At 38.7% G+C, this 26,080-nt stretch overlaps 1 protein-coding gene across 4 annotated transcripts; it reads right to left on the reverse strand.

Moving 5' to 3' along the window:
- Window positions 1-3,565: 3,565 nt before the first annotated feature.
- Window positions 3,566-24,826, reverse strand: MDM1 (Mdm1 nuclear protein). 4 transcript variants are annotated; one of them, XM_068190168.1, is made up of 15 exons: window positions 24,622-24,826; window positions 23,582-23,687; window positions 22,105-22,457; window positions 21,563-21,679; window positions 19,684-19,827; window positions 17,974-18,107; window positions 15,739-15,838; window positions 12,589-12,627; window positions 12,055-12,230; window positions 11,385-11,666; window positions 9,578-9,723; window positions 9,356-9,456; window positions 8,189-8,429; window positions 7,104-7,172; window positions 3,566-4,874 (listed from the first exon to the last, which is right to left on the reverse strand). In XM_068190168.1, the coding sequence occupies exons 1-15, from the start codon at window positions 24,775-24,777 to the stop codon at window positions 4,768-4,770; spliced, it is 2,271 nt and encodes a 756-aa protein (XP_068046269.1). In that variant the 5' UTR covers window positions 24,778-24,826; the 3' UTR covers window positions 3,566-4,767. The 4 variants fall into 4 exon arrangements, with proteins under 4 accessions (XP_068046269.1, XP_068046271.1, XP_068046270.1 ...); XM_068190170.1 differs by lacking the exon at window positions 24,622-24,826 and adding an exon at window positions 24,161-24,210; XM_068190169.1 differs by lacking the exon at window positions 12,589-12,627.
- Between the last annotated feature and the right edge of the window lie 1,254 nt (window positions 24,827-26,080).

Raw genomic sequence — 26,080 nt, forward strand, 5'->3', positions numbered from 1 at the left:
GTTACCTGACATAAATATAATGTCAGTCACATTTACAAAGCTGATATGCTTTACTAGAAAACATTATCATGACCTCTGAAGAAAGTGGGGAGTAAGAAGCTTGAGTTGTCCTTTGCCCCTTGCACTGAAGAACCATCTACACTTAAGCAGGATCTGCTGACCTGGCTCTACCACCCAACTCTCCCTGCAAAGAGTAAGCTCTTGGCACGAGTGCTCTTGCTCTTACACTTTTAACAGAGCCCCACGAATGCAACAAGTGATCCAACAGAAGCTGTGAAAGCTGTATGTAAACCAGGCCTCGCTTGCTTTCCCAAAGCACAGTCTTCACACCAATCTCGTGCAGTTCTCAGTCCTCCACCCTAACACACCACACAGAACCACCAAGTGCCATCCTTCAGTTTCCCAGGCACAGCATATTTGACATGCCAAGTTCAGGCTTCCTCAGTCACTCCACGAGCTTCTCTAGGACACAGTCTGTGAAAAAGAATTCTCACAAGGTCGGCTTACATCCCACACAGATGAACTGTAGGAAACACTAGTACATTTAGGAAGTTCATTCATATTTCTACATGGAACTCCAGATGTCCTTCAACACAGTAGAAAAATTGAATCGAAAAGCAAACCAAAACTTGGATTTCCATGAAACCAGAGTTCTTCTCTTACCTACCATCCACTGACTGCTCTTCAGGTTTTACTTTTGGTGTGATGACTGCTATTGCGATTAACACTTTCCCACTGGGTTCCAGTGCACAGAAAACCAAAGGAATTATAGCATACCTAAAAGTTAACTACAGCTCCACCATGCTATTCCCTCTTCCCCAGGCTACAGTCTGCAAAGGTCTGAATAATTGCTGAATAGAATCAGGACATTAATTTTAGGCCACTGACAATTAAAATAACTGTTCAGCTTCTCTTCTTTATTGCACAATTGTGTGCATCTAGGTAAAGAAACCATTTTTCTTCAGGCTACAGTAAAAATTGGTGAACAAGGTCACAGCAAAGCTTCCATTTGCATAGTGATGGGGCTCTTTGCTGACAAATTTTACCACACGGTTAAGAATTGCTGTGACACCAGATCATTCGGTGTCAGCTCAGCCTTGCAGAACAGGAAGATGGATTAATCAACATGGCATCATGCAAATAAACACACAGTAATTTGGTCAAAGAAGCTGTGCTTCCTACACCATCTTCAAGTACCACAGATTTGCTCATGGAGTATTATGGATTTGGAAATCCCTTTTTCTTCCACTGTTATCTGCCAGAGAGCAATGACACCAGAAGTCAGATAAGGAGAATGTATTAGTACCTAGGCTCCAAGAATTTTTGAGAGAAGGAGAAAGTTGGTGGCTGGTAAATAATTTCATTTCCTTTCACCTTACTGCAATACACACTGGGTTTTGGGCTGTGGCCCTTGAGTGCAGAGGGAATTCCAACTACCTGCAAGACATTGGTGAAGCCAAACCCGTTTTGGAAGGTTGACACACACATAGGAATCCATCAGCAATTCAGTAGGTGTGGATCTATTAACCCAAAAAAGGCTGAAAAACCCCCACACAACATACTTATAGTGATTAAAGTATCACTGGAAGACTACTTACCGAGTTCGAAGGGATCCCCAAGGATCACCAAGTCCAACTCTGGGCCCTGCACAGCACCATCCCCAAGAGTCACTCCATGTATCTGAGAGCATTGTCCAAACACCTCTTGGACTCAGACAGGTTTGGTGCTGTGACCACTGCCCTGGGGAGCCTTTTCCAGTGCCCAACCACCCTCTGGGTGAAGAACCTTTTGCAATATCCAACCTAAACCTCCCCTGACACAACCGTAGGCCATTCCTTTGGGTCCTGTCACTGAGCACCACATTGAAGAGGTCAGTATCTGCCCCTCCTCTTCCCCTCACAAGGAAGTAGCAGACTGCTATGAGGTCTTCCCTCACCTCCCTTGACCAGCTGGTGACAAGTTGGGAACAGCAGCTGTAGACATTCAACACTTACTGACTGGGTCAGTTATTAATGTGCTGATTTTGTAAATATTGACCTTAATTTGGCAAGCTCACAAGGTTGTATATTCCTGAGATACATCTCCTATTGGCAACTGCCTTCCTCCTTATTTTTCAGAAGTTTCCTTGACAGAAAACAATACACATTCAGTGCACAGCAGATACTTGTAATTATTAATAAAGGGTGCACTTCTGAACATTTTTTCCATGTTCAGCTTGCTTGAAAGAGCAACAGGAAATATGTTTGAAGGCTGGTCTGAAATATTTAGAAAAACCAAAATCCCTCTTGAACAAGATAAATAATAGCAGAGAACTGGCATAAAGAATTTTACATCTGCTTTGAAAACTACAGAACACACTTCAGAAGCTTTGCACTAATATATAACTCAAAACCATTTCCCTTTGAAAACTTCTGTCCAAAAGTAATTCAATTAGACCATTTCAGGCAAATACTAAAAGTTGTTTAGATGGGAAACAATGCCCAATGATGTGTGAGACACCATGAGCTTTCATTCTAACATCTAAATTGGTGTGTACTCCTATGCAACAAAAATGTCTCCCTCCTTTACCATACCTACCCTCTCCCTGGCAGAAATCAATACACATGTACCATACTGCACACATCTAACAAACAGAGCTACCTAACATGTACCAGACTCACCTGTACCAGTACAGACAACACTATAAGCAAAACTGGCACATATGGTGTTATAGTATCTATGACTTACAGGCCTCAAAATCAGACCTGCAAAAAAACTCTTGACAGAGCTGTCAGATAGCCAGGAAAAACAGGCAAACATAGAAAAACAAAGAAAGAGGACACAGTTCATAAAAGTCAATTAACAGGTATCACAGAGAAATAATAGATGATGAGAGGTCTTGGCCAGGAAAACAAGGAGAACATGTTGATATGACTAATGTAGATAGGTACCACAAAATTAATGCACCCACATCACAGTAACATACCACACTGAACAAAAATATTTCCCCTTAGCCTTTAGGTTTTCCACTACAAAACTACCATTTTAGAGGAAAACCAGAAATTTTCATAAACACTGTTACATATTTTCCCTTTCAGTAGAAATTTTATGACCAATTAAAACTTACACATTAAGTGCACACCACAGAACAATCCCAGAAGCCCTTGAGATAAAATAAAATACCTTGATTTGTTTCAAACAAGTCCACTGGTAGGAAGCTATTGTAACATACAATTTCTGGAAGAAGCGAACACCCTTTTCTAACATGATCAGTACTGGACAGCACAAATTCACTCACTCTTTAAATCATTTGTTGGGGACTGACCCTTTGGGCATTGCAGCCTTTCCAGGCTGTGTGGCACCCATCTGCTTCGAGTCACCATTTAAAATACCTGTAGTCAGTTGTGATTTCTAGTGTCAACATACCTAGCTTCAATAAATTACTCTTTCTGAAGATCAGCTCTGAGTAACATCTTGTCTTTCTTAAGTCCACAGATATTCGAGCTGAACAGGTGAATCAGAGAACTAAACAGAGAAATGCCAATGTAATAGGCTCTGCCAAATTATCCAGTGTAACTTAAATAGAAACAAAGCAAACAACAGTTTTTATTTTCAGTAATATGCATACATAATTACATACAAAATCAAAATGCAATCAAGTGTGTACAAATTTCAAATTGTTCTTGTACAAAATTTTCAAATTAGGTAGTATTAAAACCTGAAGCCAGAGAACTAAACTGCTTGCTAGCCACCTATTTCCTCTACTTCATTTTAACTTGTCTGCATCACTTGGAAAGATAAAATGAGCTGTCAGCATAAATCACAAACACTTTTCACTGTAACAATCATAATGCTATCAGTCTCTCCAAAACAGGAAACTAAGATAAGAGGTAATTAAAATGTAAAAGTCAAGAAAAAAAAATTATTTTGAGTTTACTTAGAAAGATCACTAGTCCTAAATACCTGAGTTTGAAGTGGAGCTGGGGAACACCACTGGTTATGGTGGCTGAATTAGCTTTTTCTAGAAAAGCTGAAATTAACACTAACACGTGTCTTAGTCTACAAGACAAGCATTCATATCAATATAGCTGACAAGCTGCAGTACTGTACACTCTGAACTCTGACAGTCATCCTGGCCAAAAACCTGGGAACAATGAACAAACCATAATGCCTCACTTTTCTTAAACTCCTGTTTGTTCTACAGTTAATGACACTCTATGTTAGTGTCATTAAGACATTGTAATTTTTTGGTAAAAGGTTAAAAGCAGTAAGTAGTAAACATAATAACTCTTTGTTACAGCACTGTGTTATGCTGAAAATTCATACAGTAACGTAAACACATATACCATAGCTGCCCTTAAGATAACTTGATAAAATAAAGCAACTGAGGTATTTGGTGAACGTTAGTGTTGCCCCCGAATACTGTTCCAGGTCATACTGCACAACTGCAGAATACTTTGAAAAGTCACACACAGGTTCCGTAAAAAAAAATTATCTCAGTGTCAAAAGGTGGCACAGCACTGTAAAAAAAGTAAAGCCTTACAAGGCTGCTGTAACATAGTGAATTAAGACCTAACTCTCAAATATAAAGAACATTAATTTTTAACATCATCAGTTTAAATACTTAATTTTCAATTGGGATAGCAAGTCCTAAAACTTGGGTCATATCAATGGTAAGTGAAAAGATGCTGTGTGAAACCTACAATCACAATTTTTTAAAATGTACACTACAAGCTATACAAAATACATCATTTTACAGAATAGTTTCTATACAACAGGAAGGAAAGACTATGCCTTGCCCCAGAAATCCTTCCTCTTCTGAGCTCGTTCCAGTATCTGAGACGCAAGAGAACTAGATGCTGCCGAGCGAGCAGAAATCTCAGACAACCTGTCATCTGTGGGGAAAGCAAGAAGGGAAAAAGTAAATAGGAAGATTAAACATACATATTCAAACACAGCTGACATTTTTGAATATTTTTATGCCCTCTTTCACAATGGATGCTAAAACAGTACCACAGTACAATTCAATTCAATTACTTGGCAACTGATATGCCGGAGAAGAACCTCACGAGGAAGCCTCTAGTATGTCAGGTAAGTTTAAGAGAGTTACGTGCCCATCTCTTGCGAAACTCCAGAATGAAACCCCTGTGTTCACCTGGGAATCGCCCAATTCTCCAAGTCACCTTGATCTTTACTCTTCTGTGTCAGAAGATCTCAGGCACTGCTCCTCTGCCACTGAAATCTATATAGATTAGACTCTGGTAGTGACATATTCTTGAAAGCAACTGACTGCTTCAAGCAAAGCAGACAACCTTAGAATAATATGACTAGAATATCAGAAACCATGTTGCCAAGAGAAGACGTTCTGTGCCAAATCCAGCTAGTGTGCCAAAAGCTGCTAAAAGGAACGTGTCCTCTGAAGAAAACAGAAGTTTACCACAAGAACAAGAAGCAGGCTTCAGAAATATACTTTTGAAGGGTCTTCCTTTTGAATACAGGGTCCACTTCACACACAGTAAAGCTCCTAAAACTAATCAGTCTTGATGCTGCTTGCCTGATAAAGCACATGATAATTCTTCAACAGCATTATTAAAATGTTTCTACAGGTCTGTCAAGATGCTCTCAAAATGACCTTAATTACACACATTCTCCTACAATGGATTAGAAAGAACTGTATCACTAGCTACCAGAGCCCTCACAAAAAAAAAACAAAAAAAAAAAAAAAAACCAAAAAAAAACAACAACAACCTCTACTCAATCCAAACAGCACCAGTATTCTGTCAGTGTCTGAATTAACTTTTCAGCAGAGTTTCTAAGTTCTTAGAATACAGTGATCCTAATAACCTGTAACAGGATTACACACACTATGTATAACAACTATATCCCCACGTACGAGAAAACTGTAAACTGCACTTCTGCAAACCAACATGTCACTGGAATAACTCCCAGGTTTGTACCTGAACAAATATGGGCATACAAAGTATCTGTGAGCTGGCCCATTTCACCTGTTTCTGCAAGTTCATACATTACCATTCAGCTCACAGGGAAAAAATAAAAAACAGCAGCTACAGCATTTAATCTGTGGGCAGCAATCTGTGTGCAGCAAGCTGCAGACTACTACAGGATTTTGCATATTTTATGCAGTTGCACAGAAGCTTGGCTGAGCCATCTGCACCACCCACATATTTTGCAGCCAACTGCAATGAGTAAAACAGAGAATCAGCCTGAACCTTGGTTAAAACCCAAGGAGAAAGAAGCGCCAAGGGGTACAAAAATAAGCTTTTGGTTGTATAACTATAAATAAACTGCAATCAGATTCAGATATAAACCTGCTCTGCCAAACTCTGAGCTGAACCAAACACAGGTGATTGCAACTAGCACAGCACCACACCAGGCTCAACCTCAGACACCACACTAAGAAGAAGTGTATGACAGATACAGTGCCTTTGGTTGACTCATGCTACTGAAAGAGTTTATTTGTGTCTGCCCACAAAAAAGCCAAGAAGATGCAGCTGTGCAATGGCTGCTCTTGTAGATTAACTTTAAAATAAACATTAAAAAAAAAGCCCAAAACAGCAATCAGAATAAGAGCAAGCCATAAGCACCCCTAACACACTGAGCAGAGGACAGGTGGGAAAATTAAAGTCAGAGGGATCATTTTATGTTGCATATCTGGGGCTAAAGTCTTACATGCAAAACCTTTATCCTGAAGTTTGTGGTACCTTTAAAGTTGCAACCAAAGTTACTCCAGCTGCAATTTGGGCTGCGTTGCAGTTTCCTTTGGTTGCTATCAACACAAAAGCTTAAAAATATGTGGGCAGGAAACAATTTAAGGTATTGAACCAACCAACCTAGGGTAACCATATTGAGAGCCACAATGGTCTGTTAATTTTCAGCCACATTTAATGGTTTATTCATATTACCCTAAACCTTCATATTCCTACTTCAGATTACTAGGTTGAACATATTCAAATAATTTTGATAAAAATACGCTGTAGCTATTCAGGCAAACACATAAACCAGTATTACTTACTGCATTTAGAAACATCTCACATTCTTACAAAAGTTAAAATTTATTTAGGCTACATACTTGATTTACAATAATACTTTGGGACAAGAAATACCTTCATCATTACAGTTTCTTTCCCGAAGAGGCAATTGGAAAGCTCTCACTTTTGGACTGCCAAGATTCCCTAGGACAAAAAGTCAAAAGGCATAATTTTGAGTAATTTCAAAATAGACCACGGATAATATTTCATTTTAGAACATCTAAAAATGTTGTAACATTATTTCCAAAACAAGAGTCTTATAAATAGTACACATGAAAATTCTACCAGACTCTTTTACCCTAAGATGAGGTAAAAGAATCTTGCTCCACTGCTTTCTTCTCAAGACACCATTCTTTGGTACATGCTACAAGTCACTTTACGAACTGCACTCAAGGTGCTGAACCAGAAACCAGCACATTCTGGTTCTGAGAAAATTCTTCCCGCTTAACCTGACAACTGCTTGTTCTGTTCTAAAATGGAAATACTACTTTTTAGCTAATCTCCTCTAATCAAAGGACCAAGAACTGTGGGACCTGAAGCAGCTATGGAAAATCTTACCAGAATAGAGACTAAGGGGACAGGAAGTCTTTATCAAATTTACATCCCCAGTACCCTTTAACACTGTTAAAAACTTTTGAAATGCTTCAGTACAAAATCTGTCGTCAGCTAAGAAAAGTTTTTTCTCAATATCCAATAAACCTTCTAGAGACCGTTTTCTAGTTTCGTTATCCTGCAGAAATAATTTTAAGGAGCTTACCTCTCAGAAATCCACAACTCTTTCAAAATAGTACTACATCATAAAGGTCCCACTTACACACTGCAGTTGGCAATTGCAGCTGGAAGAGTGTCACACTATCCAGTTGCAGCTTAAATATTAAAATTTAGAGCTGTTCATGCTAAACCAAATTATTCTCATTCGTAGTATTTATTGAAATTAATAAAGCAAAATTAGACAACAAACTGATCACTGTAATACAGTGATATCAGCGAGGTGGATGTTGTGCACCTCAGCAAGACTAACCAACCATATAGTTTAAAAGCTTTTATTTATAAACAGCACATTCTTTGTAGGCAGCAAGCTCAGCACCTCGTGGCCTGAGCACTGCATAGTAGTCATTTACACCCTGCATCACTCTAACACAGTAATAAACAAAACCCACCATTATGCTGGAATTCTGGATCCTTAAGAGTCCCTTGAATACGATGAGAGGGACTCCAGCAAGGCACAGAGCAGCTTTTTGATGACTTTGACTGCTCTTGATGGGGGAAAGCAAGAGGAACTTGTTCATCAGCAACCCTGTTAGTAGGCCACTGAACCTGCCTAAGTGGCAGAGGATCCACAGTTCCCAGCCCAGCAGGTGCAGAGTTAAAGAGTGAAGTGGCTTCCATTTTCACATCAGGCTACAAACATAATAGAAAGAAAATAAAGGAAGGATCAAAAAAAAACACAAAACCACAACATCTCATATACAGCCTCCAAGTACAGACCCTCACATATGCAGCAAATGTTGACTTTACACTTTTACACTTCTCATGCAAGTACTAAAAGAAAAAGTATTCCAAGCTTGTGAATGTCAAGAAAATCTGCTCCTAATAAAAAGCATTTAACATAGACTGAAAGTAATCAAATCAGGTCAAACCAAGAACTTATTTTCTAAAACTGTGATTTTTTTAGATTTTGTAACAGCATAACCAACTTCTCATGCAATTGTCTGCTTCTATTACAGAACTTACTACAGAGGATGTATGCAGTTAAATGGAGCTTTCTTCGTAGAACATGGCGCAAGCAGAACTTGACAAGAAACTATCAAAATGTTGAGGTTAACAACTCACAGATGTTTCTATTTTTCTTTTAGTAACTACCAAAGCTGCAAAGTAGAAGCAGCACAAAAGTAAAAGAAAGGAAAAGTGAAACTATTATGGCACATTAACCTACCTTTTAAATAAGCACCCAGCCTCTCCCTCTTGAATTTCTTCCAGCTCAAGCAATCTGGAGTTGTGCCCTATGTCAATGGCTACAATAACATTAAGGGGAAATTCTAATGGCAACCTTTTTATTTTTCTGTAAATGGATCCCGTGCATTTAGCCAAAGAAGCCAAACTGAAACACATCTAATCTCATTCCAGTAGTCTCAACTCCTTTGTTTGACACCCCAAAAAAACCAAAGTATTCAGACGTGCCTTTTTTAGTCACAGAGACTGACAATTTTAAGACAGCAACTAACAACTCAAGAAAGAGATTTCTTAAATAAATTGTTCATTATTACTTAAAAAGAACATTCCTAAAATTCATAATGGTAAGTCTGTTTTCTATTTTTCTTCCTCACCTGGAAGGACCTTTTTTTTGTAGGGTTTGTTGCTAAGTTTTGCTTTCTCTGAGGTGAAGATGAAGACTTGAATTTAGAAGCAGACGCTAGAACAGTACCTCCTATTGTATTGGAAAAGATGAAAAATGCCTTATTACATAAAATAACCTAATAAATTAATTCAATTATTTATTTTTTTCTTTAGTTCTTTAAATACTGCTTTGCATTTGCAAGTCTTCTTACCAATAGCTGCGGTAGTGCAATCATGATGAGTCCTTGGGGTTCCTGCAAGTGATCTCAGCTTCAGAGTAGGGTGCCTGCTGCCTCTCCTTGAAGATACAGAAGAATCTGACACAGCTGCAGAAGTGTTCAATACTAAGGCATTCTCACTGAAAAAAAATGAATAATGATTACAGGATTAGCTAAAGAAGGACTCAGGAGTCTTGCACTCAAGCTTTGTTTCCAATCCATTCCTACAATGAAGCCTAAGGCAAGATAGTTAAGGCCTTAGCACCTCAACAGCCTGTCACTAAAACATTTGCTTGCCAAGGGGAGTCCTGGATTCCACCCCTTAAGCCTCAGTTTCTGTATTTTCAACAGTCTCAAGCTATAAATCCAGGCTCCCTTTGTCCTGAAAAACCCTGAGCATACTGCCACACAATACAGAGGCTCAACAAGAGAGCTGGAAAACTGTGAACCCAGAAAAACTTTGAACATGATTGCTGCCTTAGAGGTGGGAGTGTGGGTTTGACATTCTTCAGTCAATGTGGTGGAAATGAAGCCAAATGACCCAAATTTCTGTAACCCTAGTTTATTAAATGTACATCATAATATATTAATAATATTATGTAAATATCATACATTATCTATTGTGTATATACATATAATATACATCAGCACTACCACTACAGTCCTCTGCCTCAAGGTGCATTTCAAAAGGAGATGGCAGCATAACCACAATGTGGAGAAACCTGAATCTATCAGTACATGACAGACACATCTAGGCAAAGAATTCCTCATTTCTAGCTCTCAAGAAGGTGTATCATGTAAGCATTAAGCTGCTCTGCATGGCTGAATCCAGTGCACATCCCAGAACACACAGAACCCCAATGCAAGATGACAGAAAATTGACAGTGTCAATCAGAGACATCTCTGGAACTAGACTATCTCTAGAATTAAACAGAAACTTAGAAAAGTTTCTAGATGATGGTTTTGAAAGCCAGCATTTAATATCTGTTCAAGTGTAACATCTCAATACTTTTTTTGTTTGAATACATGGTACTATTCCAAATGGAGACAATTACAATTTCTTACTTTTGATTAGTGCTGCAACACCAAAGATAAGATGCAATGAGGAATATAAAATGTATAGCTGACATGGTTACAAGGGTCAAATGTATTCAGAATTAAATGTCTATCAAACTAAAATATCATTCTACAAAAAAAGGTATGCAAAACTTACACAGTAAAAGCCAGAGGCTCCTGAAACTAGATACAATTTGGATCTCTCAAATGTCAAATACTATACTATGCACATACTGAGCTGATCTCCCAATATTTGTATATACCCCTCCACATTCTTCCCACCTGTGCTTAGTAACATAATCACTGGTGATTACTGGTTATTAGTTTTTTTTTCTCCTAAGTCCTTAATCTTTCTCCAGGATTTTTTTTAAGAAAAATAGATGCCTAAGTACAATATTAGCATGTATCCTGTCCTATCAAATTCTACACTGTCAACTTGAAGTAAATCATGAGCTACAATTTTCACTAAACTTGGTAGCTGTTCTAAGAGGCCCATACTGCATATTTCATCATTTTGGAGAAAAACATTAGAATCATTCATGAATCTATAAACTTCTGTCTTGCAAGTTAGAAATCTAGTATTTTTAATGATAGGTCCACTTCTGTCAACCAGCTCAGTGTCTTAAACCTTCTCATACTGTTCAACACAGAAGTACTACCACATTTTCTTAAATACAAAAACTATTTAACCTACAAACATGTATATATATACGTATATATACATCAAAAAAACATTCAGTTTTACCCTTCAGTTTTCTTAACTTCTTTAGAATCCTTATTGTTTTCTTCTAATTGCTGGGCCATGACTGCAGCCTGTTCATCTGACTTTTCTTCCTCCTTCCCTTCTGTTGATTGTTGATTTTCCCTTTCTTCAGTACCTTCTTGTTCATCCCAAACTAAACGTCTTTTGACTGGAACAGTTAAAGCATCTGACATGTCTTTCTTTGTGTTGTCCTGATGAGCTTGTTCTCTGGAGTCAGGTTGCCTTAGCACATAAGGGCTTGCTGCAGCCTCTTTTTCAGAAACACTGGGTAAGAAAGAACAAAGCATTTTGTATTACTGATTTGCACAATATACATGTGTCTATACAGAACACATCCATCCAGATCAGTTCTTTGCAAGAAGAACAGTTCAGATATTAAAAACTAGTACGGATGACATGATGAACGGTTAAATTGCCACGGCAGTTTTATCTGATGCTTAAGCACATCCCATTTGCAAACTAGATTTTATGAAGACTCTTTCTATATTACCCTTTCCAAAAATCCAACATAAATTAGGGCTGTATTTTCAATTTAAACAGCAAATTAGATTATGAGAAGTGCTCAAAAAACAACTATTTCCATAAAAACCTATATTCAGCATTTTGCTCAGTTTCAAAGCTGCAGAGTAACAGGCAAGAATGACAACCTTACCCAGCAAGATCTAGTGCTCTGATGTTGTTGCTGATTCCTTCTTCTGAACTGGAAGTCGAAGACACATCCCAAAGACTGTTATTATCAGACAGGATCTGATTGAAATGGTATTGGGAGAAGTGTGTTCCCTCTACTCGTTGCCTATAAGCCTTTGCTCTTTCTCGAAGCTCTCTCACCTACACATCAAGGTTTCGTAAGTTTCACAGCTGTTCAAACTTCACTATTAGGCTACTATAAATATTTGCATAAGCTACTGGCAGCTAGAAGAGAAAAGCAAGTCATAATACAGGGCCAGCCACAGCACAAACATTGCATTGCATGCCACAGTACATGTAAGAAGAGTAAAGCAAATATAATATATTCAGTAAGCGTGTTTGAGCCATGAAACCAAAGCAAAATTGGCAATTATTCATTCCATAAGCACAAAAACTTATGCAGTAACTAGGAATAAGTTTAGTGCTGGATTCTAGTTTTTCCATCAGCGCTCAGACACAGTGCTCCAAACACTGAAAGAGTAACTTGGATGCAACCAACCTCCATATACCACATGGAATTTAGGGTGTTTTGAGATGCCTAAAGAGAAGAATACAGAGTCATTTTTAAATTTCTTATTTTTCCTCTCAACACTCAAGAGTGATATTGTCATTATCATATTTTTAACTTTACTTCAGTCTAAGTAAGAAATTAAATACTAAAAACCTGTCAACATAGCTCTATGCTGCCTCCCTGAGATTCAATAAAAGCTCTCCAACAAGTACAGTCAGCACTGGGATTCCACCAGTTTTTTGCCAAGCTTGAGGAAATTAATTTAGCTTTCTAAATATCAACGCTCAAAAATACATTCCCCACTAATTTATGATAAATTCAAATCAACAGATCTACGTGTAGGTGTAATACTGACTTTGTATGCTGCAAACACTGCAATTGTCTCCAGCTACATAAACATTACTGAAAAGTTAAGATTAATACAAGAAGTCTGGGTGCTACTGTATGCAAGACACAGTATCAAAGTTATTCCTTCTAGGCTATCAGTAACTGCAAGAATGAGATACAAAACTGTTCAGGTGTCAGTTTTACTCCAAAACAATAAAAGGGATAACCCCCTCTTCAAACATTATACACCATCATTTTAACAGTTAAGACCATTTAAACATTTGCTGTCTTGTGTCCTTCACCCAAACACAATTAAAGTGCAGGGAGAAAAAGCAAAACCAAGAAGTTTATGTTCAAATTATTAAAAACAATTTTGTGATATTGTGTGAATTCTGACTTACTAAAAAATGGTCCACAGGCAATAAGTATTTTGCCAAAGAGCAGGAAAGTAATACTGACATTTCCTCTACCACATTTTCATAGCTTTTCTTTTTTATTCTTCCTTCATGATAGATTTCACATCATTCCTCCAGTAAGGAACAGAGTTAGTGGGCTAAACTCAGCTCATCCCACTAAAAGTAACTGGATGCAGCAGTTCCTGGATCCAGCTAACTAAAAGTTACTGGATCCAACTAACATCCCATAATTTGACCCACTAAACTTCCAAAGAATAGCCCATTAAAGATATGCTTGTCATTTTCAAAGGAGAATTTGAAGTTTGATGTGCAAGTGATTTACTGGATTACTCACTTTAACTAGAAGAATAAAAAATTAATGATGATAGCCAGAACAGAAGGAATGTAAATCCAGAGCAACAGGGTACTGCAGGGGGAGGAAGAATACTGAGTCTCCTGTGAATTGTGAAGAAGTACAAAGGACAACCATCTCCTTCAGCAACTCAGCAGGCAGCATTAACTCAGCAGGACACAGGCCCTAGGGAGTCCTAATGCAATTACGAATTGCCCACATTAATTTTTCAAAAGCATAATTAGAAAAGACTTTTTTTTATTCAACTGCTGAAAAGCTTCCTTAATAATAAATTGCACAGAAGCAGCCTACAAGTAATCACTATGGCTAAGGTCACACCAGGATTCCATTATGGTATCTGCCTGTTTGGACTCAGAACTTCAGAAAGTCTGCTTTGGACAGAAAGTCACCCACATGCCAAGAAGCTTCTTTCTAGTTTCCTGCAATTCCCTTTTCAGCAAGAAAATCTCTGTGGAAAAGTCTGATGCAATCCAAACATATCTCGACAGTGTGGGGAAATCCTTGATTTTTTATTCACTCTAATTAAATGCCACATGTAAATTTTAACATCCATCCTTCACTTGCAGTCTCCTCATTCTTTCACTGTACTGCAGTGTCTCCTCCCAGCTGACTGTACCACAAACATACTATATCCCAAGGCCCACCCTTTAGTTGCCTACCAGTCAATTGCTCTTGAAGCTGAGCACTGCTCCTTATTGGTTTGAATGTTTGATGATACAACTTCAACAAATTAAAGTATTATATGCCAGAAAAATGACATAATATTTTACAGAAACATTCAGTATACCACTTCTGCTGCATGCAATAGTTCATAACATTTTGCAATCTTAGTTACTTAGTTATATGCATATAAAAATTAAAACACTGCTTCTTTTCGGTCCTCTAACATCCTCTTGAGGCTGTTTACAAAGAATGGATTGTCTCATGCATGCATACACAAATTCTGATTATGAATCATTTCATACTTTAATATACTTTGAGATCTACTCCTCATTGTGCATTCTGTACATATTCTGAAATTCTTTCTTTTCGCTAAAAGGAAAATTACTTGCTAGATTAAATCTAGCAAGAAAACACAGAACTGAAAGCTACCAGACTACTGAAATTCTCAGAGAACCTTATGTTCACAGAGAACCTATATTATCAAAACCCAGCACCCTAGAACCATTTCCTCCAGTTCTACCTTCCACATCACCATGGTCCAAACTGATGAGGAAACTCACATTTCCAAGTATTTCCCACACACAGGTGCTCCACAAAGGTTCCCTCTATCACCTCGGAGAAAACTAAGTCAATTCAGTGAAATCAGAATTGCAGAGCTAGCTCTAGCAGTTTCTTAGCACACTATTAATGTTTTGATTTCCTTGAATAACTCAGGAATCAAACTTAATAATGCTAAGAAATGCTGTGATCTTGAAGCTACTCAGCATTTTCACAGTTCTGTCAAATGACTTCATATACAGTATAATATGGATTGCAGCTTCTGAATAAACTACAAGAAAATACATAGACTGAAACTTGCAAGAAAAATTCTCTATTTTAAGTCGTGTATGACAGAATTCAGCGGACTGCTTTGAATGGATTCATGCATGGTAAGCTACTAACTGAGCCTGACCATAAAGCCAACTAGGTTGATACATATGTTGTCCTTTTTATTTTTATTCCCTTGGAATCTCCTATCACTGAGCCCTGTATTTTGAACACTTCTGCTTGTTACAGCTGGGCTGAACATCAAGAATAACATTACCTGTCACAAGAGACTCTGTTCTGAATTATCCTGATTGCAAGGGAAACAAAACTTCTCCCTCTCTTTGGAGGTCACATTAATATATTTTTTTAGTCTCATAATCTCTTTTTTTTTTCCTATGCATTATACTGACCTGTCAGAATCTAATTGTCTTTGCATACTCACCTTTGGGAGCCTGAGTCATTAGCACTGCAATCTCAAAGCTGTATCTTATAAATAACATAATTCAAAGTTTTTGCATCTAAAAATCAAACTACAAAGCATACTTGGGCTTCAGATTTTCTAAGAATACTCACCTGGTTGTGAGCTTTACTCTTAATACGAGACCAAACTCCATCTTTGTAGAAATACTGAGCTGGAGACAAAAATTTTGACCTATATTCAGTGTTCATCTTCCTAAGAAATCAAGAATGAGGAGAAAAAAAAGAGTAAAGTTTGATATCCAGAATACTCTTTAAGAACACTTTTAAAGTTACTCAACAAGCATAAATATACCTGTACCTAAATGCCAATGAGACACAAAAAACACATGCACAGACAACAACTCAAACCAACACAACTAGGAAAGCTGTGAAAAATACTCATTTCACAGTTGGCAGCCCTTCAAGTACTTACTCCTACTGTTTTCTCCTTGCAACACTTCCACCAGAAGCTTTTGCTCTGACAGCCAGAACATAATACACACATCAGCCTCAATTACTTCAATGCAAAGTGTGGGACCTTGATTTAAGTCACTGATGAAGGTACATTTAAGTAAAAATGCACGGTTTGGCATTAATGTGTCTGAGACATTTCCTTATATGAATTCCATTTTACAGGCACTCTGCATATGGGTGGGGTGAGCTGCTGGGGCTAGAAACATCTGACTGCCAGAACACTGGTCAGTATAAATTCATCTTTGTCCTAGTGGCTTTGATCTTCAAAAAGCCTCAGTACTTGAAAAGATGGGCTCATTTTTCCCTTCTGCCACACACATACAAACATAGAAAAATTAATATCATGTAACCTACAGCAGGCAGTAAGTGGTACTTCGAGTCCTTAAGCACTGAACTGTGGATGTATCAGCTTAAAGCTAAAGATATTTTTGGATTTAATCATGCTTCAGAACATTACCAACTTAATTTTTATATATTCAGCACAGGGTGGAAAAGCCTTATTTTTCAATCTTTCTTCAGAAATAGGTCATAAAAGACTAAAGACAGAGAATAAAATGAACCTTGTAAAAAAATATGAAGGTCAAAAAACCCTTTATATTCAAAATTTCTCTCAGTATGTCCTTTTCTTTAAAACTGACAGAAAGCCTTCACTTTTAGTTGCAAAACCAATGAGTTAGCACAAGAAACACAATACTGCCGAACCTGGATCCCAGTGATACTGCAAAAAGCAAAAGCAGGCCATGGATTGCAACACAGCTTGCATACAAGTAACAATCCTGTCTGCATATTGAGAACTTGCACATTTTTACAGCTATTTGCCCAGTGACTTTTAAGATAATTTTGTCTTGTGCTACTACACTGAAGGCATAAGAGGCAGAAATTTGCCCTTATATGAAAAGAGCCCCAGCGTATGATCAAGAATTTTGCACATTACTCACTGCAAAACTGACTACAATCTACTGCAAAGACTATGAAAACCAAGTAGTCAAAGGTTTTAGCTATACTGTATCTACTCACTTTTCCATAAACCAATTTCATTTCATAGAATTTTGGGTGATCATTTTGTAATCAACTCCCAATATCCACCAGCATTTAGGCAGGTAAGTCTTCCCTCCCATCTTCAATTTAATGCCTTAACACTGCCACAGAGAATGAGAGAATTGCTGGGGCATACATTAAGCAGAAGCACAGGAGAGATGGAATAATCTATGCATTTGAAATGCCTACTTCCTGGCTTTTATTGCTTTTGACATATCTCAGATGTGTATGAAATGGAAATACGAGTTCAATTCTTGCAATGTAGGCATGTGGCAGAAATAAAAAGATACTTTGATAGCACTCAATAACATACAATTTCACTTCATTTCTACGCTTGCCAGATTACTCTAAACAGGACAGATTTCTTTCCTTTACCTTGTGTGTTTGTTTTTGTTACTCAGGCACACAAGGCTTTACAGATCAGAATAAGCAGACATCAAGTACAATCACCACAGTTTTAAGGTGTGGAGTGGGCACAGTAGATAAAGTAGTTTGAAAGGTGACTACAACTTCCAAAGCACCTGTGGAAAGTTTAGCAGCAGCACTGCACTGATTCTATTTCATTCATGTTGTATTCATTACTACTACTGTTACTGCATCACAAGGTTCAACTGCACAGGAGTGGTTACAAAGCTTCCACTTCCACTGTGCAGAGGAGAGGATGGAAATTAACATCAGGTTTTGATGTACCCACAAACAGCTCAATCTCAGCACTGCAAGGAGCATTTGCCCCTGCAACTGCAGCATGGTGTGGTTAAAGGTCCACAGTCCATCATCCTAAATACTGGGCTGCTGTACACCTACCCACTAGTCTAGGTTTTCCTATTTTATACATACCCACGACTTGTATGTAAAGTGAGGGGCTTTGGACTGATATGTTGCTTATTATTTTGTTTAGGATGTTTCTGTTCTGATTTCCCTTGTTTTGTTGCATCTTCTGCTGGTTTTTGAAACGGTTCTTCCCTCTTATTCTAAGGCAAAGATAATTTTAAAAATACCACATTAGCTAACAATCTGAAAACCCTCTTATTTCTTTTGACATCAAGCACTTGCAAACAGTTAATTTTCCTGTTAGCTATTTTGAATATTTAATACAAAATACTTAATATTTTGAATATTTGATACAAAATACCACATTCTTTTGCTAACATAAAAATAAACTAGCAAAATGCCAAAGTTGAATGCAACATTCTGCTAGCTAGATGATCTATTGTGACCACTTTACAGAACTAATTCCACATGAAACACAGAAATAAAATTTGTTATCTACACATTCTAACCTGAGTCCAAAAGGTAAGTTTTAAAATATTTATTTTGTTTTATAAATGTTTAGATTGATTTGTTTGGGTTTTGCACCAAAGATTTTTTTTTCCTGATTATTTCTTTATTTCAGAAATGTAATACATGACTTCTGATTCTGCTAGAGATCTTCACAGATACTGTTCAAATTCAATTTAAAAAAATAAAAAAGCCCACCAAAATCCCCCCAAAACCTTTCCAAGATACTCATCAGAGACGAGGTATTGGCATAAACAACAATTTTTTAGGCATTTTCACAAAAATTCCCTTCTCATGACTCCTCTTACTTCATTTCTTAGCTGTTCTCGAAAAATGACCTGAAATTCCAGTATGAAAACCAGATAAATGCTTCCTGAAAGCCTCAGGCTTTTCAAGCTTTTTTCATATCTACTAAGAGGCAAAAGGGGACATAAAATTTCTCATCCCCAGGTGGAATTTTAAAAACTGGGCAGAGCTGAGTTTTAAATGATAAAACCTCCAAGCCAACAATCCCGTCAGAAGTATCAATGGCTTAGTTTAAGCCAAGGCACTGCATGTTAAGTACACCTTTAGCTCATCAGTGGTCCTAATGAACACCTTGTCTCACAAGGCTCTTTCTGTTCTATCAGCAACAGAGATGGGTGGTGAGGAGACTCAGATTAACTGGGGGCACCACACAACTGGTACAACCCAGGCCAGAAGATTCCTAAAAAAACAGAATGACAGCTTTTTGGAACAGGTCACAAGGGAGCTGACTCAGAAAGGCAAAAAAAAAAGGAAGACGTATGTCCAGTGGAAGCAAGTCAGGTGACATGGAAAGAATACAGAGACACTGCTTGCCACTGTGGGGAGAAAGTTCACTATCTCTGATTTACGACATTCAAAAAGTTCCAGACCTCCCATCTAGCCCTACTGCACCCCAAGACACAACACTGGTACCAGAGTAAAAATCAGAGATTTAGATTACAGAAACTATCCTAATTACTAAAAAAAGAGCATCAATTGGGAACAACAGCAAAAAAAATAAAATCACTTCAAAACTCAGAAACTTAAAACTTTAAACTGAAAAAAAAAGCTCTACAGAGCCCCTAAAAGAGCAGAGCTGTACAGAATTATTTTCCATCTTTTACAGAAAAACCACTACTGAATCCAGTGTCACTAGCAACACTAATAATTGCAACCTAAACCCACCCCCATACAGAACAGATCAAAACTGCAGAACTACTACTAAAGTTTTTCTTTCTGAGAAGTATTTACTTGTTAACACACCAGAAATTCTTTCTCTTCTGTAACACCTCTCTCTTGTGGACTCTTAACAGGAGGAGACCCCTTGGCATTTCTCTCATATGTAGTTTCAGAAGTAATGGCAGGAGGTTTAACTGGAGGTATGGATTTCTTTGTGTTGCAAATCAGCTACATGGGAGGAAGAAAAAAAAAGAAAAAAGTGTGATTTGTTTACATTAAGGCTAAATTTTCAAAATCTGTTAACTTTTTCACACAAATACACTCACATATGAGCAGAGAGTCATCTGTACAAATACAGCATGTGTAGACTAATGAACTTCTAAAAGAAATTAAAGAGAAATTTAAATACATTTAAAAGTGACCAAGTCAGACACAGTTAAACCTGTGATGAAACACTGTTCTTACTAAAGTTTACTATCAGAGATTTTGTTTGTTTATTTTTTGTTCACCTTCAGAGCTGTATGTAGGATCATGGTTTTTAAAGGCATGCCATAAAACTTCCATATGAGTCCTTAGTATATGTCCTGCTCATAAGTAACAAAAAACTGCAATGAGTTTTAGAGATGGATGCTTAGAGCTTGGGCAAATTAAAATCCACTCCTTTTCAACTATCACAGTATTATAAATCCAGGTAGAGAATTTGCCTAATATGTGGTCATGGGATTCCGAATTTCACAACCTTGCCATATGTGAGAAGCATGCATTTTCCATAGATTTGCTATGAGAATTTAGGTCTGAATTATAACCTAACTTGGATAACTTTGATATTTTCACAGAATCTCTTCAAAGGAAATGGATTGTCAGTATTGAGGTATATTCTCAGTCATATCATATTCTCAGTGAACAATAACAATTTGTTAATATGTATAATTTTTATCATTAAATTTTCCCTAGGTTCTACTTATCCATGGATGTGTAATGCCTACAGACTTATTCTCACTGCTTCTGCTTCTTCTGTGTAAGCTGTAAAAAAACAAAGTCTTCTTCTAAAAAAAGTAAAATGCTTACAAGCATTAATAATGAAATTATCACACTGATTGCACACAGAATCAAATGGAATTCTCTTTGACTTTTTCCATGACTTCCTGGAAACTGCCTCTTCCTCAAAAGGTCCTTTGGCTTCTCTATATCATGTATTTCAGTGAGTTTTCATTGGATAATGGGCTGCTGGGAAACATATCCTGCAGTAAATCTACCTGCTTGGTACTCCAACAGAAAAAGACAGGATAGGATTATCTTAGTTATCAACATTGATTGCCTCTGAAAGATGTTACTGAAGAAAGAGAAGACAAGTGCAGAAGTGCCTGCTTGACACTGTAGAATGACCAGAAGACAGAGTCTCCTAAGTCCTGATCCCAGTAACAGTTAATTAACAAAGCAGTCTCACACTCAGTTACTCTATGTGGTCTCACCAGAAAAAGCAGCATTCTCAACCCCACAAAACCCAAAAGCTCATGAGATATATTAAAATGTCACAAGAGTATCTTAAAATCAGAAAACGCCACTTTTAACTATAAGCTGTTCTCACGAAAGAAAAAAACACTAGAGAGACACACTTTAGGACTTAGAAGTGTATGTGCACAGAGATGGAGACTGAGAATAACAAACTGGTGCAACACAGATAAATTAATGCAAACAGAAGAACAGGATCCTGTTAGAAAGAACAAAATATAAGGCCTAAGGAGAACAAATACTTAGGCCTTTATTGTGATAAAGAATCACATGGAAACAAATCCAATTATGCTACACTTTTGTATAGTGAGAGAGAAAAAAAAAAAGTAACAACATTAAAGTTCATCAATCCTCCACCAAAAGAGCAAAAAAAGGAAATCTTTTTGAAAGGAAAACTTTGCTGATACATAAAAGAAAGTATTCATTTGCTTTTTGGATTCTATAATGTTACCTGTTCAGCTGCAAGTATTGGTGACTTTTCATGAGGACTCTTCCAGACAAACTGGCTTTGATATTCAGAATTTCTGGGGATATTTACATCTGCTTTCCTCTGAAGGGCTCTGTGAAACTGACAATGGGAAAAAAAAAAAGAAAAAATACAATGATTGTTCCCTTTCCTGCATATTTTGCAACTCAAACATCTTTCAATACACACTTTCAAAACAACAGTTTGGGTTTTGGTTTCAAGAACAAAATGAATGAAAAGTACATTTTCTCATTATAGTCAACTACCCCAAAAATCTATGTATTATTGGCTAAATCCTTGTTTAATTGAAATCAGCAGTGATGACACATTCCAAAGATGCAAATGAAGAGCAAATTCTACTGAATTAAGAAATCTAATATTCTCCCAACAAAGAAGCTACAAGAGTATCAAAATACAAAACCAAGGAAAGAGAGAAACAGTTGGGCAAGAGAGTCTGAGCATGGGTATGAAATTACTGTTAGTAATTTTTAGACTGGTCAATTTAAAAAAAAAACCTATTCCCTTACCCCATTACGCATTTTTTCTGATTCCTTTTTTGGAGGTGAAAATGCTTCATTTTGATTTGGTGGAGCTTCTGAGGGTGATTTCTTCATGCTGCTCTCTGCAAGGGCAAGAGCTATTTCACCACCAGAATCTACCACATGTGACTGAACTTCTGGGGTGAGTCTGGGTCCTTCTGGCGTTTCAAGTCTTTCCTGATTCCCATTGTTGCAGTCGTGGTCAGTGTGCAACTCTGCAGCTTCAGTCTCCAGCAGGTCATTCAAATCACAGTCTCCTGTCCATTCAAGGGACTTCGAAATCTGTGGATTACGGTAAGGTACCCTTCTCTTGGAAATGAATTTTGGTTCTCTTGTGATTCCTGAGAAAAAAACGTATTAGATTTAACAGAAACATTCACTGAAGACGTAATATCACTCTATAACAACAATAAACTGAAAGTTTATCACACAACCTATTACTAGAAAGCTTGGAGCAGCAACAGACTATGAAATATGTGCATGGCTGTGAAATTCTCTGCTCTTTCCTACCTGCAAATGACTTTCCACTAAACAGACAGGAACATGGTGGTCCAGAACCACGTTGGATCAAACCCCATAAAGCAAAAATGTCCACAGGACAATCCTGTGCAAATTGATTCTGGGAGCTGAACAACAAGAAAACTATCACAGCCAGTGAAAAGAATGTGGTTAACCCTATTGTCAGTAGTCAGTTCTTAATTATAAGGCCATAATTTAGAACACTTATTATTGTAGGAATAAATGCATTGTACTCTTAATTAGACTGCAGTTGCAGTGAACTGCACCAATGTTTTTTTTCCTCTGCCTTGTGCTACTACAATAATTAGTATTTTTTACAACTCTTTTTCAGAGAACTGCAGTTGTCATCACTCTTCCTCAGCTCCCTACAGGCCTTTCAATCCAAGTGCTATTTCCTTTTCCTCCTGCTTTCGATTCCCACATTTCCCTGTCATGATAATGTCTATAATCCTTGAATCCTACACTACAGTATCACAAGGTTTTCGCTGTAGTGCCTGACCTTCTCTTTCAGTTAGCTGTACCTGTTAGGATCATAACAATTTTACCTCATCAAACTTTGCCCCAAGTTAGTCTCTTCTTAAAAATGGAATTTTATTTACTATTTCCATTCATCACAGATAAACCAATCCCACCCTCGACACACCTATATGGGTTAACACTGCACCTGCGTTTCATGTTTGGGTCTTAGTTTATGCTGCACGTCAGAAACTACTTTTTATAAGGTTTATATAAATAGCACTAATTGAAATTAAAGTTTCAGTAGCTATAAAGAATATGGAGTTCAAAACCACAATCTATCTAAATGATGACCAAGACTATGGTTTTAATTTAATTACAAAGTGCACAAACCGTAAACACCACCAGATCACTGTGGCCATGCACTCATCACAGCGAAGCTTTCCAGGCCTTAGCTGCAACAAAGAGCACAGTTTCCAGGGGCACTTACCAAACTGATCCGACCGAAGTCCTGCCCACAAGGATTTCTGCTGTTGGGATGGGCTACAAAACTCTGGGCTTCTCCATTTGAAGTTTCTCTTGTATTCACTCAGTCCCTACAGCAAACAGAGAGGAGTCTGTCAGGCCACCCGTGCACACCCTGCTTCATTGCTCCTGCCGGTAACAGATCTCCGAAGGAAGGAAAATCACCAACACGCGGCTGCAGCATGAGCTAAGCTGGCAGGTTGCTCTGCATCTTCCAAACCCACCCCCGTCGGAGAACAAAAAGTACTGCTGAGAAAACGTGGAAGCATTTCATGCACCAAAAAATAACGTAAAAAAAAAAAAAAAAAAAAAAAAAAAAAAAAAAAAAAACCATGCATCTTATGTCTTCAAGTGAATGATCTGAAGAACAAACACAGCCTGGAGCCGCTGTCACCCGACAGAACTCCTGTCTTTACTGGCCGGTGCCGTAGCGGAGGGGCCTTCCCTTCCCCGCTACCCCAGGACCGGCCGCAGCCCCGCTCCTGCCGCCCCCTGCGCCCGGGGCCGTGCCCGGCCCGCCTGGCCCCGCTCCCGTTCGGCTCACCCTGAACCGCACGGGCATGGTGGAGCCGCGGCCACCGCACAGCCGGGGCCCCGGCCTGTCCCGGCCCGGCCCAGCCCGCCTCTCTCGGCTCGCCGGGCGCCTGCGCGGCGGCCGCCCAGGGCGGGCGGGGAATGCCCGGCCGTGGAATGCCCGGCCGTGGAATGCCCGGCCGTGCCGCTTCCCCACCGGCCCTGCCCTGAGGGCCATGTTGGCAGCCGGCGCCGCTCGCAGCGGTGCTGCCGCGGGCTGTTGTCTCCGTGTTGTCCACGCTAAAAGACTGATCCCCGGTAACGGTGCTGCGTGTCTGGGGAGGCACAACGGGGAGGCACCCGCTGTTAATGCATCGCAAGGCCTGGGGCATCTTAGGCGTCTTGGTTACAAAAAAATCACGTGTCCGCGCATGCCGCCTTATGTTGCTACAAAAATAACGTTTCGAGAAAGGAAAAACCCAAGTTTCTTACCCTCCTGGAGCCTCTGCGATGGCGTGTCAGCTGCCGGTCCGCCTTCGCCACCTCACCCGACCCAACCACCCGGTCAGGAGATCCTAATCCACCTTCTTGTTCAGACCTTCCCTCGGACGTCGCTTTTCTGACTGCCTTCCCCCTGCTAATCTCCATCCTGGCTGCTTTTGACTGTATCACGTTAAAAAGAACGGAGAGGGTGGTGAAAAAATAAAAAATGCAGAGACGGACGTACCGCCCTAGAACGCCCGGGCGATGTGTTTACGCTCCCTGTTGCCCGTGGCTGCCGACCCTCCCCGTGTTCGCTGTCACCAGCGCCTGTTGTGGGGAGAGCGGCTGGAGCGAGGGCTTTGTCCCCCTGCCTCTGCAAAGCGCCCAGCCAGGCGCGGCAGGAATGTCAGTGCCAGACCCACTCACTCGAGCAGAGTTTAGGTCCGCTGGGACCCTGTATAACTGGGGAGCAACAATTTGTTACTGTCGATGTGAGACACGGGAGAGCGCCGATCTGTAATGAAACGCTTGCGAGCAAAGTAAAATGTTCTTCTGCCATGTGAGCAGCAGCGGGAGAGCAGAAGAAAGGTGCTGCATTGATCGTGTTTTCAAGTATCACACTTCTTTATTCATGAATTTCAAGATCAAGACAACAATTTTGGTATAATTTACTTGCCGATTACACTTGAAACCACTAGGTCCACCATATAAAGTTGTTTGGCTAATTATAACAGAGATTTATTTCATAATTTTCAATCAGGTCTAGCTCAATACATTTTCTAAAGTAGTGTGCAAACTTGCTACAGAATGTGAAAAGCCAGCTGGCAAAAATACAGTGTTCAAAATACATATTCCAAGAATCTTTCCTCTTTGACATGTATGGAAACTAGGCCAAGCATAATTTCCATATGTTTTTGGGGTGTTTTTCAATTACCAAACTACAACAATGCTTTTATAGATGGTTTGAGGCTGTCTGAATCTGGAGATGGATTTGACTCTTTAGTGCAGAAACATAGTAGGATACCACACCATCCTGATATGCAGATTTTTATATTTCTTCATGTCTCTTTTTATTTTTTTAAGATAAAACACAAAAAATTATCCTGAAACAATGGAATTCACAATCCTCTTTACGCACTGATTAAGTTGCATTTTAGATCTTCTCCTTATAGTTATGAGTTAGGAATAGTTTATATGGGGGAATCATTTTAATAAATATGTCAGCCATTGAGCTACTAGTGTCTTTACCTCATGTTTTTAATCACTGCTGATGTACACCAGCTACTTCAGGTTCAATGTATACACATTACTGAACATACAGGTATTCAAGGCAATATGATGTAAGAATGCTAAGGTGCTGAGGTCAGTAACAGTATTTTCATATGAGAGTTGAATAAATAAATGAATAATGAAAAAATGGGTCTGTGTGTAGAAAAAGGTGCACCACATTCACAAACTCACAGTCTGG

This window comes from Anomalospiza imberbis, chromosome 5, assembly GCF_031753505.1.
Source record: "Anomalospiza imberbis isolate Cuckoo-Finch-1a 21T00152 chromosome 5, ASM3175350v1, whole genome shotgun sequence".
NCBI lineage: Eukaryota > Metazoa > Chordata > Aves > Passeriformes > Viduidae > Anomalospiza > Anomalospiza imberbis.

Coding starts and splice junctions, on each gene's coding strand:
- MDM1 (XM_068190168.1), bottom strand. CDS start 24,777: ATGGAGATTAGCAGGGGGAAGGCAGTCAGAAAAGCGACGTCCGAGGGA. Junction 12,231..12,588: donor ATTCCATGTGGTATATGGAG/GTTGGTTGCATC, acceptor CTTGATGTGTAG/GTGAGAGAGCTTCGAGAAAG. Junction 4,875..7,103: donor AAGAAACTGTAATGATGAAG/GTATTTCTTGTC, acceptor CTTTCCCCACAG/ATGACAGGTTGTCTGAGATT.